A 19,638-nucleotide genomic window follows, 5' to 3' on the forward strand; every position below is an offset into this window, starting at 1 on the left:
AGATCCTTGCTGGGTAGAGTAATCTTGGTTGCAGGTTTTTCTCCTTCAACACTTTAATTATGTCCTGCCACTCCCTTCTGGCTTGTAGAGTTTCTGCTGAGAGATCAGCTGTTATCCTGATGGGGATTCCCTTGTGTGTTATTTGTTGTTTTTCCCTTGCTGCTTTTAATATGATTTCTTTGTGTTTAATTTTTGACAGTTTGATTAATATGTGTCTTGGCGTATTTCTCCTTGGATTTATTCTGTATGGGACTCTCTGTGCCTCCTGGACTTGATTAACTATTTCCTTTCCCATATTAGGGAAGTTTTCAACTATAATCTCTTCAAATATTTTCTCAGTCCCTTTCTTTTTCTCTTCTTCTGGAACCCCTATAATTCGAATGTTGGTGCGTTTAATGTTGTCCCAGAGTTCTCTGAGACTGTCCTCTGTTGTTTTCATTCTTTTTTCTTTATTTTGCTCTTCATCAGTTATTTCCACTATTTTATCTTCCACCTCACTTATCCGTTCTTCTGCCTCAGTTATTCTGCTACTGATCCCATCTAGAGTATTTTTCATTTCATTTATTGTGTTTTTAATCGATGCTTGATTCATCTTTAGTTCTTCTAGGTCCTTGTTAACTGTTTCTTGCATTTTGTCTATTCTATTTCCAAGATTTTGGATCTTGGAAATAGAATCTTGGATCATCTTTACTATCATTATTCTGAATTCTTTTTCAGATAGACTGCCTAGTACCTCTTCATTTGTTAGGTCTGGTGGGTTTTTATCTTGCTCCTTCTCCTGCTGTGTGTTTTTCTGTCTTCTCATTTTGCTTATGTTACTGTGTTTGGGGTCTCCTTTTTGCAGGCTGCAGGTTCGTAGTTCCCGTTGTTTTGGTGTCTGTCCCCAGTGGCTAAGGTTGGTTCAGTGGGTTGTGTAGGCTTCCTGGTGGAGGGGACTAGTGCCTGTGTTCTGGTGGATGAGGCTGTATCTTGTCTTTCTGGTGGGCAGGTCCACGTCTGGTGGTGTGTTTTGGGGTGTCTGTGGATTTATTATGATTTTAGGCAGCCTCTCTGCTAATGGGTGGGGTTGTGTTCCTGTCTTGCTAGTTGTTTGGCATAGGGTGTCCAGCACTGTAGCTTGCTGGTCGTTGAGTGAAGCTGGGTGTTGGTGTTGAGATGGAGATCTCTGGAAGATTTACGCCGTTTGATATTATGTGGAGCTGGGAGGTCTCTTGTGGACCAGTGTCCTGAAGTTGGCTCTCCCACCTCAGAGGCACAGCACTGACTCCTGGCTCCTCAATTTGGGATGATTTGTTGTCTATTCATGTATTCCACAGATGCAGGGTACATCAAGTTGATTGTGGAGGTTTAATCCGCTGCTTCTGAGGCTGCTGGGTGAGATTTCCCTTTCTCTTCTTTGCTCTCACAGCTCCCGGGTCTCAGCTTTGGATTTGGCCCCGCCTCTGCATGTAGGTCACCGGAGGGCATCTGTTCTTTTCTCAGACAGGACAGGGTTAAAGGAGCAGCCTCTTCGGCGACTCTGGCTCACTCAGGCCGGGCGGGAGGGAGGGGCACGGAGTGCGGGGCGAGCCTGCAGCGGCAGAGGCCGGCGTGACGTTGCACCAGCCCGAGGCGCGCTGTGCGTTCTCCCAGGGAAGCCGTCCCTGGATCCCAGGACCCCGGCATCACGGACTGCACAGGCTCCCGGAAGGGCGGCGTGGACAGTGACCTGCACTCGCACACAGGCCTCTTGGCGGCGGCAGCAGCAGCCCCAGCATCCCACGCCCGTCTCTGGGGTCCGCGCTTTTAGCCCGGCTCGCGCCCGTCTCTGGAGCTCCTTTAAGCAGCGCTCTTAATCCCCTCTCCTCGCACACCAGGAAACCAAGAGGGAAGAAAAAGTCTCTTGCCTCTTCGGCTGCTCCAGAGTTTTCCCGGACTCCCTCCCGGCTAGCTGTGGCGCATTAGCCCCCTTCAGGCTGAGTTCTCGCCGCCAGCCCCAGTCCTCTCCCTGCGCTCTGACCGAAGCCTGAGCCTCAGCTTCCAGCCCTGCCCGCCCCGGCAGGCGAGCAGACGAGCCTCTCGGGCTGGTGAGTGCCGGTTGGCACCGATCCTCTGCGCAGGAATCTCTCCGCTTTGCCCTACCCAGGTACGTGGGGAGTTTCTTGCCTTTTGGGAGGTCTAAGGTCTTCTGCCAGCGTTCAGTAGGTGATCTGTAGGAGTTGTTCCGCGTGTAGCTGTATTTCTGGTGTTTGTGGGGAGGAAGGTGATCTCCGCGTCTTACCCTTCCGCCATGTTCCCCGGAAGTCAGAGCCAGGGTTTGAATGAAGGTCTGTCGGGCATCCCAACCGCATGCTCTTACCACAGCACCACTTAAGACTCATTCTAATCATCATGCTCAAGTCCCAATGTGTACTTTTTAATTTAAGGTAAGCCAGGCATCCCCAGCCAGCATCTACATCATGGATATGATGGTAACCCCCTAAATCAAGAATCTGCAGACTTGTCAATTGGTGGTAAGGAAAGGAGGGTGCAGCACACAGTTGCCCCTAGTCTTATTCAAACCGACCTTTGGTCCAGCTCATTGTGTTCAGGGACTTACTTCCCGGCTGTCTGGAAGGAGCAAGGATGACACCTGTGTGCCAGGCCATCTGCCTTCAGGCTTCCTCAATCCCCCTCTTCCCAGCACTGCATCACATAGTATGTCCTCTTTGGTAAAACGCAACCATTTGGAAACTACTTGTTCAACTTCTGATTTGCCATTAGCTCTAAGCTCCACGTGGCAAGGGCAGTGTCCATCTTATTCACTGCTCTTTGCTCAGCGTCTAGCACAGTGCTAGACCCAGGACAGGCATTCACTAAGTACCAGGTGGGTTGCACTGAACCCCATTATGACTCCCTTCCTCTAGAAGAATACAATCACAGATTTAAAGGACAACATTCTGCCCCCAGCCTAAGAAAGCTAGAAGAGAAAGCCCCCAAAGGTTCTTTCTTGGAGAAGCAGCAGTGACCTTCGTGCTGCTCCAGCAAAGGCTCAGAGCCTGGTCCCTAAAACAAGCAATGGTGATTGTATTTTTCCTTATGAGTCTGGGTCACATTTTCTTCCCCCCCATGAAAGGTGCTGAGGGGAGAAGAGAGCTGAGTCTAATGCTGCTAGGAGTGGTTAGCAGAACCAGGAAGTTGGATCATTCTGGGCTTCCACCCATCTATTTGGTCCTCCACAAACATTGCTGGTCCCCACCTCTACCCCTGGCCCTGTGTGAGGCCCTGGGGACATGGCCATCAGGAGTATAGTCAGCACTGTTAGGGTGCTCTTAGCCATGCTTTCCATTGCCTTCCAGAAGGAAAAACAGAACAGGAAGCGTGATTGTAAGCACTTGGAAAGATCCTGGAACCTCTAAAGCTTGCCCACATCTCGTTATTTTTGTCTCCTCTGGCATGCACTAGTGCATGGCAGTGACACCAAAACTAGACCTGGGTTCCAGGTCTAGCTCTGCTACCTTGGGAAAGGTTCACCACCTCTCTGGGGCTCAGTTTTCTCATCTGTAATATGGGGCTGATAAGTGAATCTTCCCCAAAGGGTTGATGTGGAGATTAAGATCATGATACAGGACCTGGCATAAACTAGGCACTCTATCAGCTGAATTATTATTTGTGACAATCTCTAAAATTCTTAACAGGGGGAAGCAGGCTGGAGGCTGTTACACAGGAAGAAATAAGAGCCTGAGAGGAGCTCTGGGGTCACTAGGAAAGAAGAAGCCCCAGGGAAGGTCCACGTGATTCAGTGCTTCAGCTGCTCCATTTGTTTTTGAAAAGAGGCCTCTAATAGGAACATTTTAGAGAACTCTGTTTATAAACATGACATGCTTAGGCTGGATGAAGAAAGTTTTCCTTCAGGGCAACAGTGTTGAGGGGGTGTAGTGGAAAGGGGCTTGGGGCTCTCAGAAGAGTAGGCCCCTCTTCTCGGGGTGGGGGACAGCCACTCTGCAGCTTCCTGAATGTCACTATTAGGGCCTTGGGCCTCACCCCATCCAGAAGGCACAGCTGCTGCCATATCCCCCACATCCAGCACAGCCTCAGCACCAAGCTTTCCAAGAGCTGATGGGGGCGGAGCATGATGTCCTCATGCTCCCTTCCCCAGAGGCACAAGAAGCGAAGGCTGAGCAAAATAAGGAAGGAGCCAACAGACCCTGGTCCAGGGGATTCCCTGGGCAGAGGCTGTGATGGGCTGTTGAGGAACAGCACAGATGTGCTAAGAATGGTGGTGTTCTCTGGCCCTCCATGTCCTCTGCTGCTAAGAAGAGCAACCTGACCACATCAGGATAATACCTGGAGCAGTACTCTCACCATCTTTATCCACAGGGGCATGAACATGTATTCACAGAAGTGAATCACCTTCCATCCCCTTCTCAAACATCTACTATTATTGAGAGGTTCACCTGCCAGTAAATAGGTGGGCTGACTCCCGTGACCCTCCACAGAAAAGTAGGCAGGATTTCCAGCTGCCTCCAGGCTGACATAATGACGTACACTGAGAGAGGCAGCAAGCTTTTTTCCTCATTTGTTGATGCCACCTAGGGAACAGCACCTGGCATCGAGGGTCACGGGTGGGGCCTTTTGCCTGACATTGTGTGTTGCCCAATGCCCCAGCACCCATTTTCTCCAGCAAGGTTGGCCCATGTAGTTGTAAATCAGCCCCTCCATCTAGGCCGACCCATTTAACAGGAACAAGAGAGGGGATGGAATCCCAGGGAGAAGGACAGGGTGGGAATGCCACCTAACTATGTACCAAGATACTTTCTTTCTTTCTTTCTTTTTAAACAAATAAAAAGACACACGCCCTGGTAGAGCATCTTACACTGGACTATGAGCTTCCGGTGCTCATCTCGAGTGTCTTCCATGGTGTAAAGGGTTTGCTTGGTGATGCTGTTGAGGTCCACATTCCTCCAGTCTTCCAGCATTTGGAATGTGATGTCTGCACTGTGGATCACTGTTCGAGATGCCTGGAATCCAATCCAATCAACTCATTAGCTCATGGGTTGTTAGGTTAAAACCCCTTCCTTTATTTCCTTTTAGTTCTTTTTAATGAATCTGCTTATGGTACTTTGCAAAGTACTTTGAAATTCAAGAAAACTCAGAAGATGAGTCTATAACTCAGAAGATCCGTATACCATTTTCTCTGTGGCTCTCTCCTCACATCTCTCTTTATAAGAAACTACCCCATGGTGGCCTAGGCCAGACCAAACCTGCTGTTCCCAGCCCCTTTGGTCTTGACCCCGTGGAACAATGGGATGAAGCCCAGAGATCTGTCAGCCTCCTGATGTGAGCTTGTGGGCGACAGCTCTGTGTTTAATAACCCATGTCTCTAGGGTGTGAGAAGCAACAGGCTCAGATCTAGGAAGGGTTCTGCTACCCTTGGGCCTATGATAGATTCAACCCCAGAAATTTTACAAGGTGTATTTTTCATCTAAGTGCATTCTGAAGCAGTTTATGGTCTAGCTTTCTGCTTTTGTTTTTTATGTAACTATAATAATTAAAACAAATATGAATAATTGAGATGGAAGAAAAGGAAACCATACCTTACGACTCAGTGGTCTTTTAATGTGGTCTGTGTGTGTGTGAGTGTGAGTGTGTGTGTGTATGTGTGTGTGTTTAATCTGTGGCTTCCTCAGCAACCTTCATAGTAGAACTTAAATTTGTAAGCTGGAACAATACTCGGAACAACAATACTTGGAACTACCAAGTTGTAACAATACTGATAAAAGCAAAGAAAAACACTTCCAGAATCATTTCCTTTACTTGCATGTTTTCAAAAATGTCTTTAATAAAACAAGATTTCAAAGACACATGGACATTGTAAGTCGCCTAATGCTTATGAATTTCCAATCAAATGTAAATACTGATAACCCTTTTACATGTAGACTGTCTGAGCACAGGTAAAATAAAATCTTACTTAAATCCTTGTAGAACTCTTTGCACAACACAGAGGCCTAGAATATATGAATATATGAAAAGTGAGTTGGGTTGTTTTCTAATGATAACTGAACGTGAAGGTCTAGGATTCTGGATTCAAATATACTTAGTTCAAATCCTGACCTTGCTACTGACCAGCTGATTGATTGGGGGGAGGCAAGCAGATTAACCTCAGTTTCCTGATCTATACAATGGAGATATAATAGTACCTATCTCTTCAGGAGGGCCACTGTTGAAGACTCCTTGGGATAATGCTTGCAAGGTGCACAGTTCAGGGAGTAAGAGCTCAATAAATGAGGCTCCTGTCATGCAGGTCGATTCTCTTTGTTGTGATCGCTCTGACACCCCAGGACCTTTGCACAGGGTGTTCCTGCTGCTGAAATGTTCTTCTCTCACCCTGCCCCGGCCACTCTGCCATCATGTGTGCTCCAAACTGAATGCAGTACCCATGGAGAGGGCTTCTCTAACCACATTATCTAAATAGGATCTAAAATGCCCCATTATTCTCTATTTCCATTCTCTTTCCTTCATAACGCTTATCACTTTTCATTATTTTTTGTTGGGCAAGTACCACTAAGTGTAAATGTCTGGCACACAGTAGGCACTCAAAAGATTTTGTGGGATGAATGGCTGAGATATGAATGCCAAGTTGCTTGCTCAGTGTATATCCCAAAGGGCCTGAATAGTTGGCTCTTGGGTTTAAGTATCTGGGGGTGAGTTTTTGGCTGGATGTTGTTTAGTCTGACTTGCCTTGTGTGTGTTTAGGAAAGCTTGCTGGGATATTAGCTAAGATGTTCCATGGTGTTTCATTCCCAGCACTAACCCTAGTCCTTTGGCTGATCCAGAAATGTGTCTGATAGCTGTCCAGTGAAGATGGAAAGGTAGCAGTTGCTGATTAAATTATGAACTGCCTATGTGAGAAGTGGCGAGTGTGTGTGTGCGCATGCATGTGAGCATGCAGGTGGTTGTGGGCATGGGTGTGGATGCTTTTACCTACATGGCACATTAAAGGGTCAAAGGCCTTTCTAAACTTCCTAAATGTCTACTTTTAACTATGTCCTAAAACTGTATCTAGTTCCCTGATATGACCCAAGACCGGCTCTTCCAAGCTGGGAAGAAGAACCAGATGGCATGCACCCTCGGAAACAAGGCAGTCTTTCCTTTTTTTTTTTTTTTTTTTTTAAAGAATATCTCAAATCAATTTGTTTTATATACACATTAAAATCTTTTATATTTAATAAATGTGTAAGATACAAAGACAAAAATGACAATTCCCAAGACTCAATACCCATGATGAATATGAGTTTCCCTGACCCAGAATTTACCATCATTAAGGTCTGGAAATATTTGCTTCCATCTAATTGCTGTTTTTGTTATTGTAAAATTATTATTGTTTTTGTTTTAAAAAGATACACATATTTATGCAATTGAAATTTAATAGAAAATATTAAACAAGAAATTTTTGATCTTTACGTGTAGATACTATATGTTTAGTGATATTAACAGAACCCTCAGGCTTGTGTTGAGTCCTTCCTAAAACCTTTTGATGGACAGAGGTAGGATTTGAAAACTAACCCTGGCAGTGTTTCTTTATTTTGTTACTATTCATTTTATTTCCTGAATCCTATTAAGCTGTGAGGCTCTGCCCTACCCCAGAACAGCGCCCAGGTGTGGCCTCTGAAACAGTACAAACATGGAAAGTTTCCTTCTGTGCCATTTATGCTGGGGGCAGGGCTGGAACAGTGAGGTGTGTGGGTGTGGGTGTGGGTGTGTGTGGGTGTGTGTGTGTGGGTGGGTGGCAATTTTACACTTTCTGGTTCCTGGCCTGGAGCCTTCCTTCAGGCCACTCTAACTAGAGACCCCTCCCCCTCCCACCTTGACCTTGAGTAACCAACACCAACCCAGAACCAACAATATAAGGGAGAGGTTACAAACCCGAACACATAAACAAGGCAGGCAGGTGAAGTGCATGAGTGAGGTGGGCCAAGTGTAAGAGAAAGCGGAGGTGATGAGAGGACCCTGCCTGCTAGAGAAAAGCTCAGACCATCCAGCTGGTTACTGCCCCGGGGAAATTAGCTCTGGGGTTGCCAGCTCTTACAATTTTTCTACAGAAAATGCGGGTGTTTAGTTGTCATCTCCTAGTTTCAACTGTTAGTGACTCAGTCAAAAAAAATTTTTGAACATATGCCAATCAAACAGAAATAACCCCACACATCTGCGGGCCAGATTTGACCTGCAGCCACCAGTTTGTCCCCTGGGGTTTAAGGTCATTAATAGTTTAATGAATGTTAATGGCCTGCCTTAACAGACTTAGATTCCCTTCCTTGAGGTTCAAAATTAACAGAAATGCAAAACTTTATGCCATCAGTTAGAACTACAGAGCTACAGCGGGATCTTCCACTTTTTACTGTACGTATATACTTTCATTAATTAAAAAAATTTTTTTAATAGTAAGCACATGTCTCCCTCGGCCTTACTCCAGGGGCTTTTGCTGTAAAGCGCCTGGCATTGCCAGAGGGTACATGAACGAGCACGCATCCCTCCCCAGGGAGACTGCTGTCCTATGGGGCCCACTCGTGGAACTGACAGCACAGGTCGGGTGGGGTCGGACACTTTCCTTTCTGTACCTGCTGACTGGCGACGCTTAAACAGGGTAGAGGTGTCGGCAACCAGTAAGCGAGAGATGCCGCACGTGCCCGGAAGAGCCAGAATAAAATGCTAAAGTCCGGTGTAATTGGAACACGGACCTCGTGTCAAAAGAAACACAAACCGAACAGGTTTGTTATGGAATAATTTCTAACTGATAAGTACCAGAACACGTCAGAGGTTTCCTCTTGTTTGGCAGGGATGCTAACTTGGGGTTAAAAAAAAAAATAGTAAGCACATGTCACTTTTGTGCTAAAAAGAACAGAAACCTGGGGAAAAACAAAATTGGGGTGATTTTGCACCCCCAAGGCTACACGTGGCAATGGCTGGAGACATTCTTGACTGTCGCAACCAAAGTGGTACTTGGGGGTGGGTGGTCTTACTGGCATCTAGTGGGTAGAGGCCAGGGATACCACTAAGCATCTACAATACACAAAGCAACTCCCCACAACAAAGAATTACCCAGCCCAAAAAGGCAACAGTGGCTGAGAAACCCCGATGTACTTAAGCAAAACACAAAACTTGTGGACCTAGAATATATGAAAGGTTAATGGGGAAATGATGTCAGAAATTATTCTGTATGTTAGTTGAAACTATTTAGTGATTGGCTAGTGTTTCAATTCCTTATCTGTAGAAATTTAAGATAATGGTGAGAGTGTACTATTAAACAACCACACCCTGACAGATCCTCTCCAGAGTTATTGTGGAGTTGCCCCTCATTTTCAATGACTTAGCAGTAGTTAGAACACATAACACAGGACAGCTACCTGGCAAAGGTGATTTAGTGATGTTTGCCGTCTCAGAATTTGGGAAAATCTTTTCGACACTGCAAGAAGAAAAGAGTGAGTATGAAATATTTTATGCTTTATGGGTCCGACCTTGGATTTTCTGCAGGCCGATTTCAAAAAGGAGCTTCCTTGTTTGCCTAACTTTGTCACTGTCCAACCCTATTTTCTGCACCCACTGGCAAAACCCTGCATTTGCTTCTTTGTTCTCCCATATGGACTATTTCCTAAGATGGCGATATTTGGGGTACATATTTCAAAATTGCCCACACTCCACACTGGCAGGTGTGAGAAATTGTGGCGTCAATCAACCGTGAGTAAAAGCAATTATTTACTTGTCTTTCATTTCGCTAATTGCAAGCTCAATCACTTCTCCCCATAAATAATTGCAGGAATCAAGTGGAAGCTTTGAAGAAGGCCCTTTAAAAAGTAGTATATCTACTAGGAAACCTTGATTGAGCAGGGTTGCTTCTAGGATAGAACCCTGGGCGGCACCTTGAATGTGGCTTTGCATTCGTAATCTGCCGTTTTCATCCAACAGTCTCCACGACCTATTTGTATGGATGATATCCTGGGTCCTATGCTGACATAATAGGCTGATGCTTTGAAGTGGGGTGATCTTATATCTGTAGGTTTAGAAGCAGACAAGCCATGTGCCAGCCCAAGGTCTTCATCCTTACAGAGTCCTTTGGAGAGGTGTGTGTCTCCACTCCTTGCACGTTCTCAAAGTGCACCCCCAAGGCTCCCTGGGGAGAGTGGGCGCCTCCAGGCTCCCATAGGTGGCAGGTCCAACAAACCTCCTGGCTTCGGACTTTCAACAGATTTGCTTTGCCAGCATAATTAAAATGGGCACGGGGCATTCTTCTCATTAATTTCTGAACTGGTCAAGAAACAATCAGAAATTTCCCTGGGATTATTCTAATTTGTACTCAGAACCAGCTTGGTTGGAAAAATAGGGCATGGGGTGGAGGAATGGGGGGGCAGGTGGAGTCGGGGGACAGATGAACTTCTAATTTTCCAGGCCGATCAATCGTTAATCCTTCTCCTTAATTACTTTTTCTTTAACTTTGTGATGTGGAATTTAGTGCTCATGAAAAGAAAAGAACTGAGAGCCGTGAAATAAAGCAGGCTTTATCAATAGGTGATGGGCACGGCAGGCGGCCTCAAAGCACGTCTGAAAGGGCCCCCTTTGCCTGTGGAGAGAGGGTAATTTGATCTCCTTCATTTTCCTTGCTGGCACTTATTTCGGGCAAGAATGGCCAGCTGTATTCAAATGGGGTTTTAAGAAACATATATCTTAAAACTTTATTTTGCTTAAAATCATTTCACCTTGGCTTAATAGCACGTGAGACTTCCTACAAGTAAAGACACATCGAGACAGAGAAATAGGACCAGTTTTCTCAGGCAAAATGAACGCTGGGGAATGAGTGGTGATGCTCAGCAGAGAAAAGATTCACAGTCCGAATCCCCCACGAGAAATATTAATTTTGCTTTCTCATTAGTCAGAGAATTAAATATGTGAAGCCCTGAAGCTCTTTTCTGTCTTCTATTACCCCCACTTTGTGGACAGGAGCTTCGGGGAAATCTCCATTTTAGGGTCAGATAGGCGTGAGTTTGACTCCTGGCCCCTAATTACCATCTGTGTGGCTGTGTGGCTTTGGTGAAGTTTCTTTGCCTCTCGGCGCTTCACCTGTAGAGGAGGGATACTGTTTCCTACATTGCAGAGATGGGTGAGGATTAAATGGGATAAGGAGTGTGGTGGTGACAGCAGAAACTCTGGCGTCAAACAGACTTAGGGGCCAATCCTGCCTCTGCTGCTTACTTCCTCTCTAAGCCTGTTTCATTTTCTGTAAAGGAGAGGTGTGCCACCCATAATAAACATTTTGTGAGGATTAACTAAGTTAACACATGGAAAGTGCTAAGCATGATAGTTGGCGCTTTGTAGGCATCAGTAAATTCTTAGCTATTATTATGTTATTAACAACCTATGTAAAATATCTGGCACTAAATGTTACCCTCCCTTCCCCTCTGCTCCCAAACGTCATACTTACATTCAAACTTGATGTTTCGTAAATTTTCTGGGAGGTCATGGAGAGCCACTTTTAGCCACTCATCCAGCTGTTTGGCAAACTTTCGGATCACCTGAGTTAAGCTAGAAAGAGAAATGACACATGCTAAGTGCCTTGTGTGTTGCCCAGTCCTCCCCACAGGCCCCTACAGAGTCTTATTTCCTCTGATGGTGTTTTGACTGCAACCATTAGGCGCCACTGAAAGCAGCAACCTCAGGGACAGGGTCGGCAGCCCAATCCCTCTGGAGAGCTGGTGGGTCTGAGAAGGGCGTGGACAGAATGTGCTCTGGTGCCCACGCTGGTCGACGAGGGAGACACAGCGTACACAGGTGTGGGGAAAAGCCCACGGCAATGCTTGGCAGCATCCACAACCCTGTCTGCGAGTAAGACACCATCCTTCGTGTTTTTGAAGAGGCTTGTGGGAGGGGTGATGACAGTGGACAGTGGGCCTGAGAGCACCGTTCGCAATTGGCCTCTCCTCCTCATGCTGCCCAGTCTTGTTGGAGTTCCCCAGGCGGGCAGGAACCCCATGTGCGGCGTACCACCACGCCTGCCCACCCAGCCGGGACTCAGGCTTACTAAAATGTTTGCCTCTTGCCAGGAACTGGGAAGCAAGAGTGCATTTTTAAACTGACAAACAATCCTGACACAGACCTGGAAGCCATGTCAGATTTGGACAGTCAAGGGCTGTTTGGGGGCAGGAGGTGGGGTGGGGGTGCCTAGAGGGGTGAAGGTTTGAGGGGGCAGTCGGTTGCAATGGGAATGAGATGGGAATTTGGAGTCGAGGAGACACTGAGCACCATTTTCAGGCTCTCACCATCAAAGTCATCTGCTCATCACCATAGGTACCCCCGGGTCCTCCATGAGGTCCTCCTTAGTTATGCCGGCCACAAGGACCTCTCCCCACCCTCACCATCCACACCATCCTTGCCTTCCCCCAACACCGCCCACCCTGCTCTCATTCAGTGCCCCTCGGATTCTCCCCCTAGCTGAGCAGTCCTAACTGTGCGCCTCTGCTCACTCGCTCTTTCCTTTTCCATGACTTACTACAACCTTCTCCGCACACTTCCAAACCCCCACCTCCCCCCTCTCCACCAGCAGGTGGCATCACCTCCTACTTCTCAGGGAAAACACCCCAAAAGAAGTCAGCCTTCCTGACAGAATCAAGGAGCCAGCCCCATCTCTTCCCCTCCTGCCTTCTCAGGAACCTTCCACTGCTGACTGCTCCTTCTACTGCATATTCACCTTTTCCTCTCTCTCGATCATTCCTCTTGTCATTTTAACGTGTTCAAAATGTCTCACCTTAAAAACAAAAGACCCTCTTCTTTCCTCACTCTGTCTCCTCAAGCTACTACCCTCTTTCTTCCACTTCACAGACATACTTCTTCAGAGTTGTCTAGACTCTCCATCTCCTCTTCTTCACCTCCCATTCACTCCTCACCTCACTCCTGTACCTCCGCCTACAAAGCTCCCACCCAGGCAGCAACCTCCATCCACGACACAAACCCACAGACTCATTTTGGTCCTCACATTGCTTGCCATCTGGCAGCATTTGGCTCTGTTAGCCCTTCCTCCTTTTGCACACGTTTGCTTCACTTGGCATTTGTGACCCCTCCATCTTCTGGCTACTTCTCCCCAGTCACAAAGCTCAGCCCCCTCTACCTGGCCATTACATCTTGCAGTTCTTCCAAGTCTAGTCCTGGGCCCTCTCTTATCACACTGTATTCCTTCCTTGGATAGTTTCTCCATGCCCACAGCTTCAGTCACCATCTCTAGAGCAGAGGACTTCAGAACTCTGGACCAACTGCATGCAGGACACGTCCATTTCAAAGCCCCAAAAGGTCCATCGAACTAAACATGTCCAAACAGAATGCATCATTCCCCCATCAGACCTGGTTCTTTTCTGTGTTCTCTATTTCAGTGTGCACTCTACTTTGTTGACTTTTGTTTTTAACATTTTTATTATGAAAAACTTCAAACCTTCAAATACCCATGACCCAGCATCAATAATTAGCAACATTTTGCCAGTTTAATTTATCACATGCTTCTTTTTCTTTTCTAGAGTGTTTTAAGTGAATTCAAGATGTTATGCATTTCTAACTGACAAGTTTTAAATATGTGTTTATATATGTACATACATGCACACACAAACCCTTAAAACCACCATGCCATTGTTATACCCAACAGAATGAATAGTAGCTCCTTCATATTATCTAACGCTCAATCTGTACTCAAATTTCTCTATTCCTCTCAAAGACATCTTCTAGTTTGTCTGAATCAGGATCCAAACAAGTTCCACACATTGCATAAAAGATATAATTGCCTTGTTCTATTTCTTAAGCCTTTTAAAAAAATTCTATTTCATGCCATTGGTTTATTGGCAACATCGTGTTATTTGTTTCATGGAATGCCCCACTTTCTGATTTGGTTGATTTCTTCCTTGTAGTGACACTTAACTGTTCATTTATCCTGTGTGCTTCCTATAAACCGGGCACAAAAGGAGGAAAAAAGAAACAAAAGCTGAAGGAACTAACAGAAAACAACTAGCAAGATAGAAGATTTTAATCCAACCATGTAAATTAATTACATTAAATATAAAGGTCTAGACATAGCAACTAAAAATTAGAAACTGTCATATTGGATAAAAAAGAAAGACCTCATATGTTGAGAATATGAAATCTACTTTAAGTATGAAGACATAGAGTAATGGAGTGGAAAAAAGATATACCATGCAAACACTAATAAAAAAAAGCTGGAGTAGCTATCTTACTAATCAAAGTAAACTTCTGAACAAGAAATATTACCAGTGATAAAGGTATTACATTATGAAAAGCAGGCAATTCATCAAGAAGTTACAACAATCCTAATGTGTATGTACTTAATAGAGCTTCAAAATACACGAAGCAAAAACTGATAGAAGTAAAAAAAGAAATAGACAAATCTACAATTATTGTTAGAGACATCTATATTCCTCTCTTGGTAAACAATAGAACAAATGGACAGAAAATCAACAAGGGCATAGAAAACATAAAAAATGCTAACAATAAACTTGACCTAATTGACATTTATAGAACATTCCACCATATGACAGCAGAATATACAGTCTTTTCAAGTACACATGGAATATTCACCAACATATTCACCAACATATTCTGGGCCATCAGACAAGTCTCAAAAAAATGTGAAAGAACTGATACAATACAACATATGTAACCTGACTATAAGAAAATTAAACTAGAAATAACAGAAAGATATGTCAAAAATCCTGAAATACTTGGAAATTAAACAACTCACTTCTAAATAACACATGAGTCAAAAAGAAAGTCAAAAAGGAAAATATTTTAACTGAATTAAAATGAAAACATAACATCAAAATTTGTGGGATGCAGCTAAGCAGTGATTAGAGGAAAATTTATAGCATTAAATGCTTTATTAGGAAAGTAGAAAGATTTATAATCAATGACCTAAGCTTCCACTTAAAGAAAATTAAAAAAGAAGAGTATATTAAATTCAAAGCAAGAACAAAAGATAAAAGCATATATCGATAATATTGAAAACAGAAAAACAGTAAGAAACCAAAGAAATCAGAGAAACTAAGTGATGGTTTTTGGAGAAGATTAATAACATTGATAAACCTCTTGGGACACTGACCAAGAAAAAGAAAAGAAGATATAAACTACCCACATCAGGAATGAAAAAAGGGACATCACTACAGATCTTACAGATATTCAAAGGATAATAAGGAAATACTATGAACACGTTTAAGCTCATGGATTTAAAATTTTAGATAAAATTCTGTACAAACTCTTACAGAAAAAGGAAGAGAGGGACTCATTTTATGAGGCCAGGATTACCCTGATACCTAAACCAGAAGACATTAAAAGAAAATAAAACTAAAGATCAATAACTCTCATGAATGTAAATCCTCAACAAAATATTAGCAATTCAGATGTAGCAATTATACATATGTATGAAACTATCATGACCAAGTGAGTTTACCCTGGGGATGAAAGCCTGTTTCAATATTTGAAAGTCAAACAATTTAACCCACCTTATTAACAAACTAAAGAAGAAAAACCATATGATGATCTTGGTACAAAAAAGCTTTTAACAAAATTCAAAATCTTTTCATGATAAAAATTCTCAACAAACTAGAAATGGAAAGGAATTTCTCCAACCTGATAAAGTGCATCCATAAAAAAAACCTATGGCTAGCATCATTTTTATAATGAATACTGAATGCTTTTCCTTAAGATCAGGGAAAATGCAAAAATGCCACCCCTACTTAAATGGGGACATCATTTGAGAGGTACAATAAGACAGGAAGAGAAAAGAGTATATAGATTGCAAATCAAGACATAAAAGTGTCTTTACTCCTAGAGTACATGATTATACTCATAGAAAATCCCGAAGAATCTACAAAAAAGCTATTAGAACTAATCAGTGAGTTTAATAGGATCTCATATAAGATCAACAAACAAAAATTAATCATTTTTCTTCAACTATCAATGAACAACTGGAAACTGAAAGTAAAAAATAGTAGCATTTACAATAGCACCAAAACCCACAAAATAATTAGATATAAACCTAGCAAGATATGTACAAGATATATTTGCTAAAAACTCCAAAACTACGAAATACCAATGAAGAATATTAAAGAGGACCTAAAATAGATGGAGAGATATACCACATTCATGGATTGGAAGACACAATATAGTTAGGATGTCAATTCTTTCAAAATTTATCTATAGATTCAATATAATCCTAAACAAAATTTCACAAAACTTTTTGCAGATTCTATGAACTTAATATGCAGAAGCAAAGGAACAGTTTTGAAAAAGAACAACAAAGTTGGAGCACCCATTCTAACTGACTTTAAGACTTACTACAAAGCCACAGTCATCAGAAAAGTGTGATATTGGTGAAAGGAGGACATATAAAGGAATGGAACAGAATTGAGAGTCCAGAAATATACACACACACACACACACACACACACACACACACACGGCCAAGTAAGTTCCCACAAAACTTCAATGTAATTCAATAAATAAAAGTTAAGTCTTTTTAACAATTGATGCTAGAATATTTGGACTTTCATCTGCAAAATGCAGAAATGAACCTTTATCCCTACACCTTACACCATATGGAAAACTCAAAATGAACCAATGTAAAGTCTAAAAAATTATAAAATGTAAAAATTGTAAAACCTAAAACATCTAGAACATAATCTAGGAAAAAACTGTGACCTTCCTTGGCAAATGATTATTAGATATAACACCAAAAGCAAAATCCACATCATAAAATATTGATAAATTGGACTTCACCAAAAGTTGAAAATTCCGCTCCTCAAGTGATAATTGTGTATAACACAAAAAGCCAAGCAAAGATTGAGAGAAAATAGTTTCAAAACACAACTCTGGAAAAGAACTTGTACCCAGAATATATAAAGAATTCTGAAACAACCATTTATGATAAAAGCTCTCTGGAAAGTGGGCATAGAGGGAACATACCTCAACATAATAAAGGTCATATATGACAAACCCATAGCTAACATCATACTCAATGGTGAAAAGCTGAAAGCATTTCCTCTAAGATCAGGAACAAGACAAGGATACCCACTCTTGCCACTTCTATTCAACACAGTTTTGGAAGTCCTAGCCACAGCAATCATACAAGAAAAAGAAATAAAAGGAATCCAATTGAAAAGGAAGAGTAAAACTGTCATTTTGCAGATGACATGATACTATACATAGAAAATCCTAAAGACACCACCAGAAAACTCCTAGAGGTCATCAATGAATTTGGTAAAGTTGCAGGATACAAAATTAAGACACAGAAGTCTCTTGCATTCCTATACACTAACAACAAAATGGCATGAAGAGAAATAAAGAAAACAATCCCATTTACCATCACAACAAAAAGAATAAAATACCTAGGAATAAACCTACCTAAGGAGGCAAAAATCCTGTACTCCAAAAACTATAAGATGCTGATGAAAGAAATTGAAGATGACACAAACAGATGGAAAGATTTACTGTGTTCTTGGACTGGAAGAATCAATAATGTTAACAAGGCCATACTACCCAAGGTAATCTACAGATTCAATGCAATTCCTATCAAAATACCCATGACATTTTTCACAGAACTACAACAAATAATACTAAAATTTATATGGAACTGAAAAAGATCCAGGATTGCCAAAGTAAACCTGAGGAAAAAGAAAAAAGCTGGAGGTGTAACCCTTCCAGATTTCAGACAATACTACAAAGCTACAGTAATCAAAACAGTATGGTACTGGCACAAAAACAGACACATAGTTCAACAGAACAGGATAGAAAGCCCAGAAATAAACCTATGCACTTATGATCAATTAATCTACAACAAAGGAGGCAAGAATATACATTGGAGAAAAGATGGTCTCTTCAGTAAGTGGTGCTGGGAAAACTGGATAGCTACATGTAATGAAATTAGAACATTCTCTAACACCATATACCAAAATAAACTCAAAATGGATTAAAGACCTAAATGTAAGACAGATACTATAAAACTACTAGAGAAAAACATAGGCAGAACATTCTGTGACATAAATGGCAAAAATTTTTTTTGATCTGTCTCCTAGAGTAATGGAAACAAAAGCAAAAATAAATAAATGGGACCCAATTAAACTTAAAAGCTTTTGCACAGCAAAGGAAACCATAAAGAAAATGAAAAGACAACCTACGGAATGGGAGAAAATATTTGCAAACGATGCAACCAACAAGGGCTTGATTTCCAAAACATACAAACAGCTCATATAGCTCAACAACAACAAAAAACCAAACAACCCAATCAAAAAATGGGCAGAAGAGCTAAACAGACATTTCTCCAAAGAAGACATACAGATGGCCAAATAGGGACATGAAAAGCTGCTCAACATCACTAATTATTAGAGAAATGCAAATCAAAACTACAGTGAGGTACCACCTCACACCAGTCAAAATGGCCATCATTAAAAAGCCTACAGATAACAAATGCTGGAGAAGGTGTGGAGAAAAGGGAACCCTCCTATATTGTTGGTGAGAATGTAAATTGGTGCAGCCACTATGAAAAACAGTATGGAGGTTCCTCAGAAAACTAAAAATAGAATTACCATATGATCCAGCAATCCCACTCCTGGGCATATATTCAGACAAAACTATAATTTGCAAAGATATATGCACTCCTATGTTCATAGCAGCACTATTTACAATAGCCAAGACATGGAAACAGCCTACAAGTCCACTGACAGATGAAGGGATAAAGAAGATGTGGTACATATACACAATGGAATACTACTCAGCCATAAAAAAGAATGAAATAATACCATTTGCAGCAACATGGATGCAACTAGAGATTATCATACTAAGTGAATTAAGCCAGACAAAGACAAATGCCATATGATATCATGTATATGTGGAATCTGAAATATGGCACAAATGAACCTACCTACAAAACAGAAACAGATTCACAGACATAGAAGTTGCCAAGGGAGAGGAGGAGTAGGAGAGGGATGGACTGGAGTTTGGACTCAGTAGATGCAAACTATTACATATAGAATGGATAAACAACAAGGTCCTACTGTATAGCACAGGGAACTATACTCGATATCCTGGGATAAACCATAATGGAAAAGAACATAAAAAAAGAATGTGTATATGTGTATAACTGAGTCACTTTGCTGTACAGCAGAAATTAAAACAACATTGTGAATCAACTATACTTCAGTTTAGAAAAAGAACAAATTACTGTTACACAAAACAACATGGATTATGCTAAGTGAAGTAAGTCATACTCAAAAGGCTACTTACCATGTGCTTCCATTTATATAAGATTTTGGAAAAGGTGAAAGTATAAGCACAGAAAATAAATGAGTGATTGTCAGGGGCTGCCAGTGGGGAGAGGCACTGACAAAATAGGGGAAGTTTCTGAAGTGATGAAACTATTTTATATTTTGTTGTATACACTAAAAATGATGAATGTTAATGAATATAAGGTATACTTCAATAAACCTGAATTTAAAAAATTAAATTAAATTAAAAGCTATAAAATATAAATAATAATATAAACTGATAGAACTAAGAACAAAAGTATCTGCTGTATCAATAAATGTATATGGGCTGGACTTATCTTGTAAGAGAAAAATATCAGATTGGATAATAAAACAAATT

At 42.1% G+C, this 19,638-nt stretch overlaps 1 protein-coding gene and 1 non-coding gene across 3 annotated transcripts in view; one reads left to right on the forward strand and one right to left on the reverse strand.

Moving 5' to 3' along the window:
• Positions 1-19,638, reverse strand: part of RFX4 (regulatory factor X4) — a 170,249-nt gene that overhangs the window by 41,329 nt on the left and 109,282 nt on the right. For both annotated transcript variants that reach the window (XM_060112612.1, XM_060112613.1), the window contains 3 exons: positions 11,432-11,532; positions 9,363-9,421; positions 4,835-4,979 (listed from right to left, as the gene is read on the reverse strand). In XM_060112612.1, the coding sequence (XP_059968595.1) occupies positions 4,835-4,979; positions 9,363-9,421; positions 11,432-11,532 (305 nt within the window). The remainder of the gene's footprint in view (positions 1-4,834; positions 4,980-9,362; positions 9,422-11,431; positions 11,533-19,638) is intronic.
• Positions 8,412-8,539, forward strand: LOC132499648 (small nucleolar RNA SNORA49). Its single transcript, XR_009533884.1, has one exon. It is a non-coding gene; the product is annotated as a small nucleolar RNA SNORA49 (small nucleolar RNA).

Source organism: Mesoplodon densirostris, chromosome 11 (genome assembly GCF_025265405.1).
Source record: "Mesoplodon densirostris isolate mMesDen1 chromosome 11, mMesDen1 primary haplotype, whole genome shotgun sequence".
Lineage (NCBI taxonomy): Eukaryota > Metazoa > Chordata > Mammalia > Artiodactyla > Ziphiidae > Mesoplodon > Mesoplodon densirostris.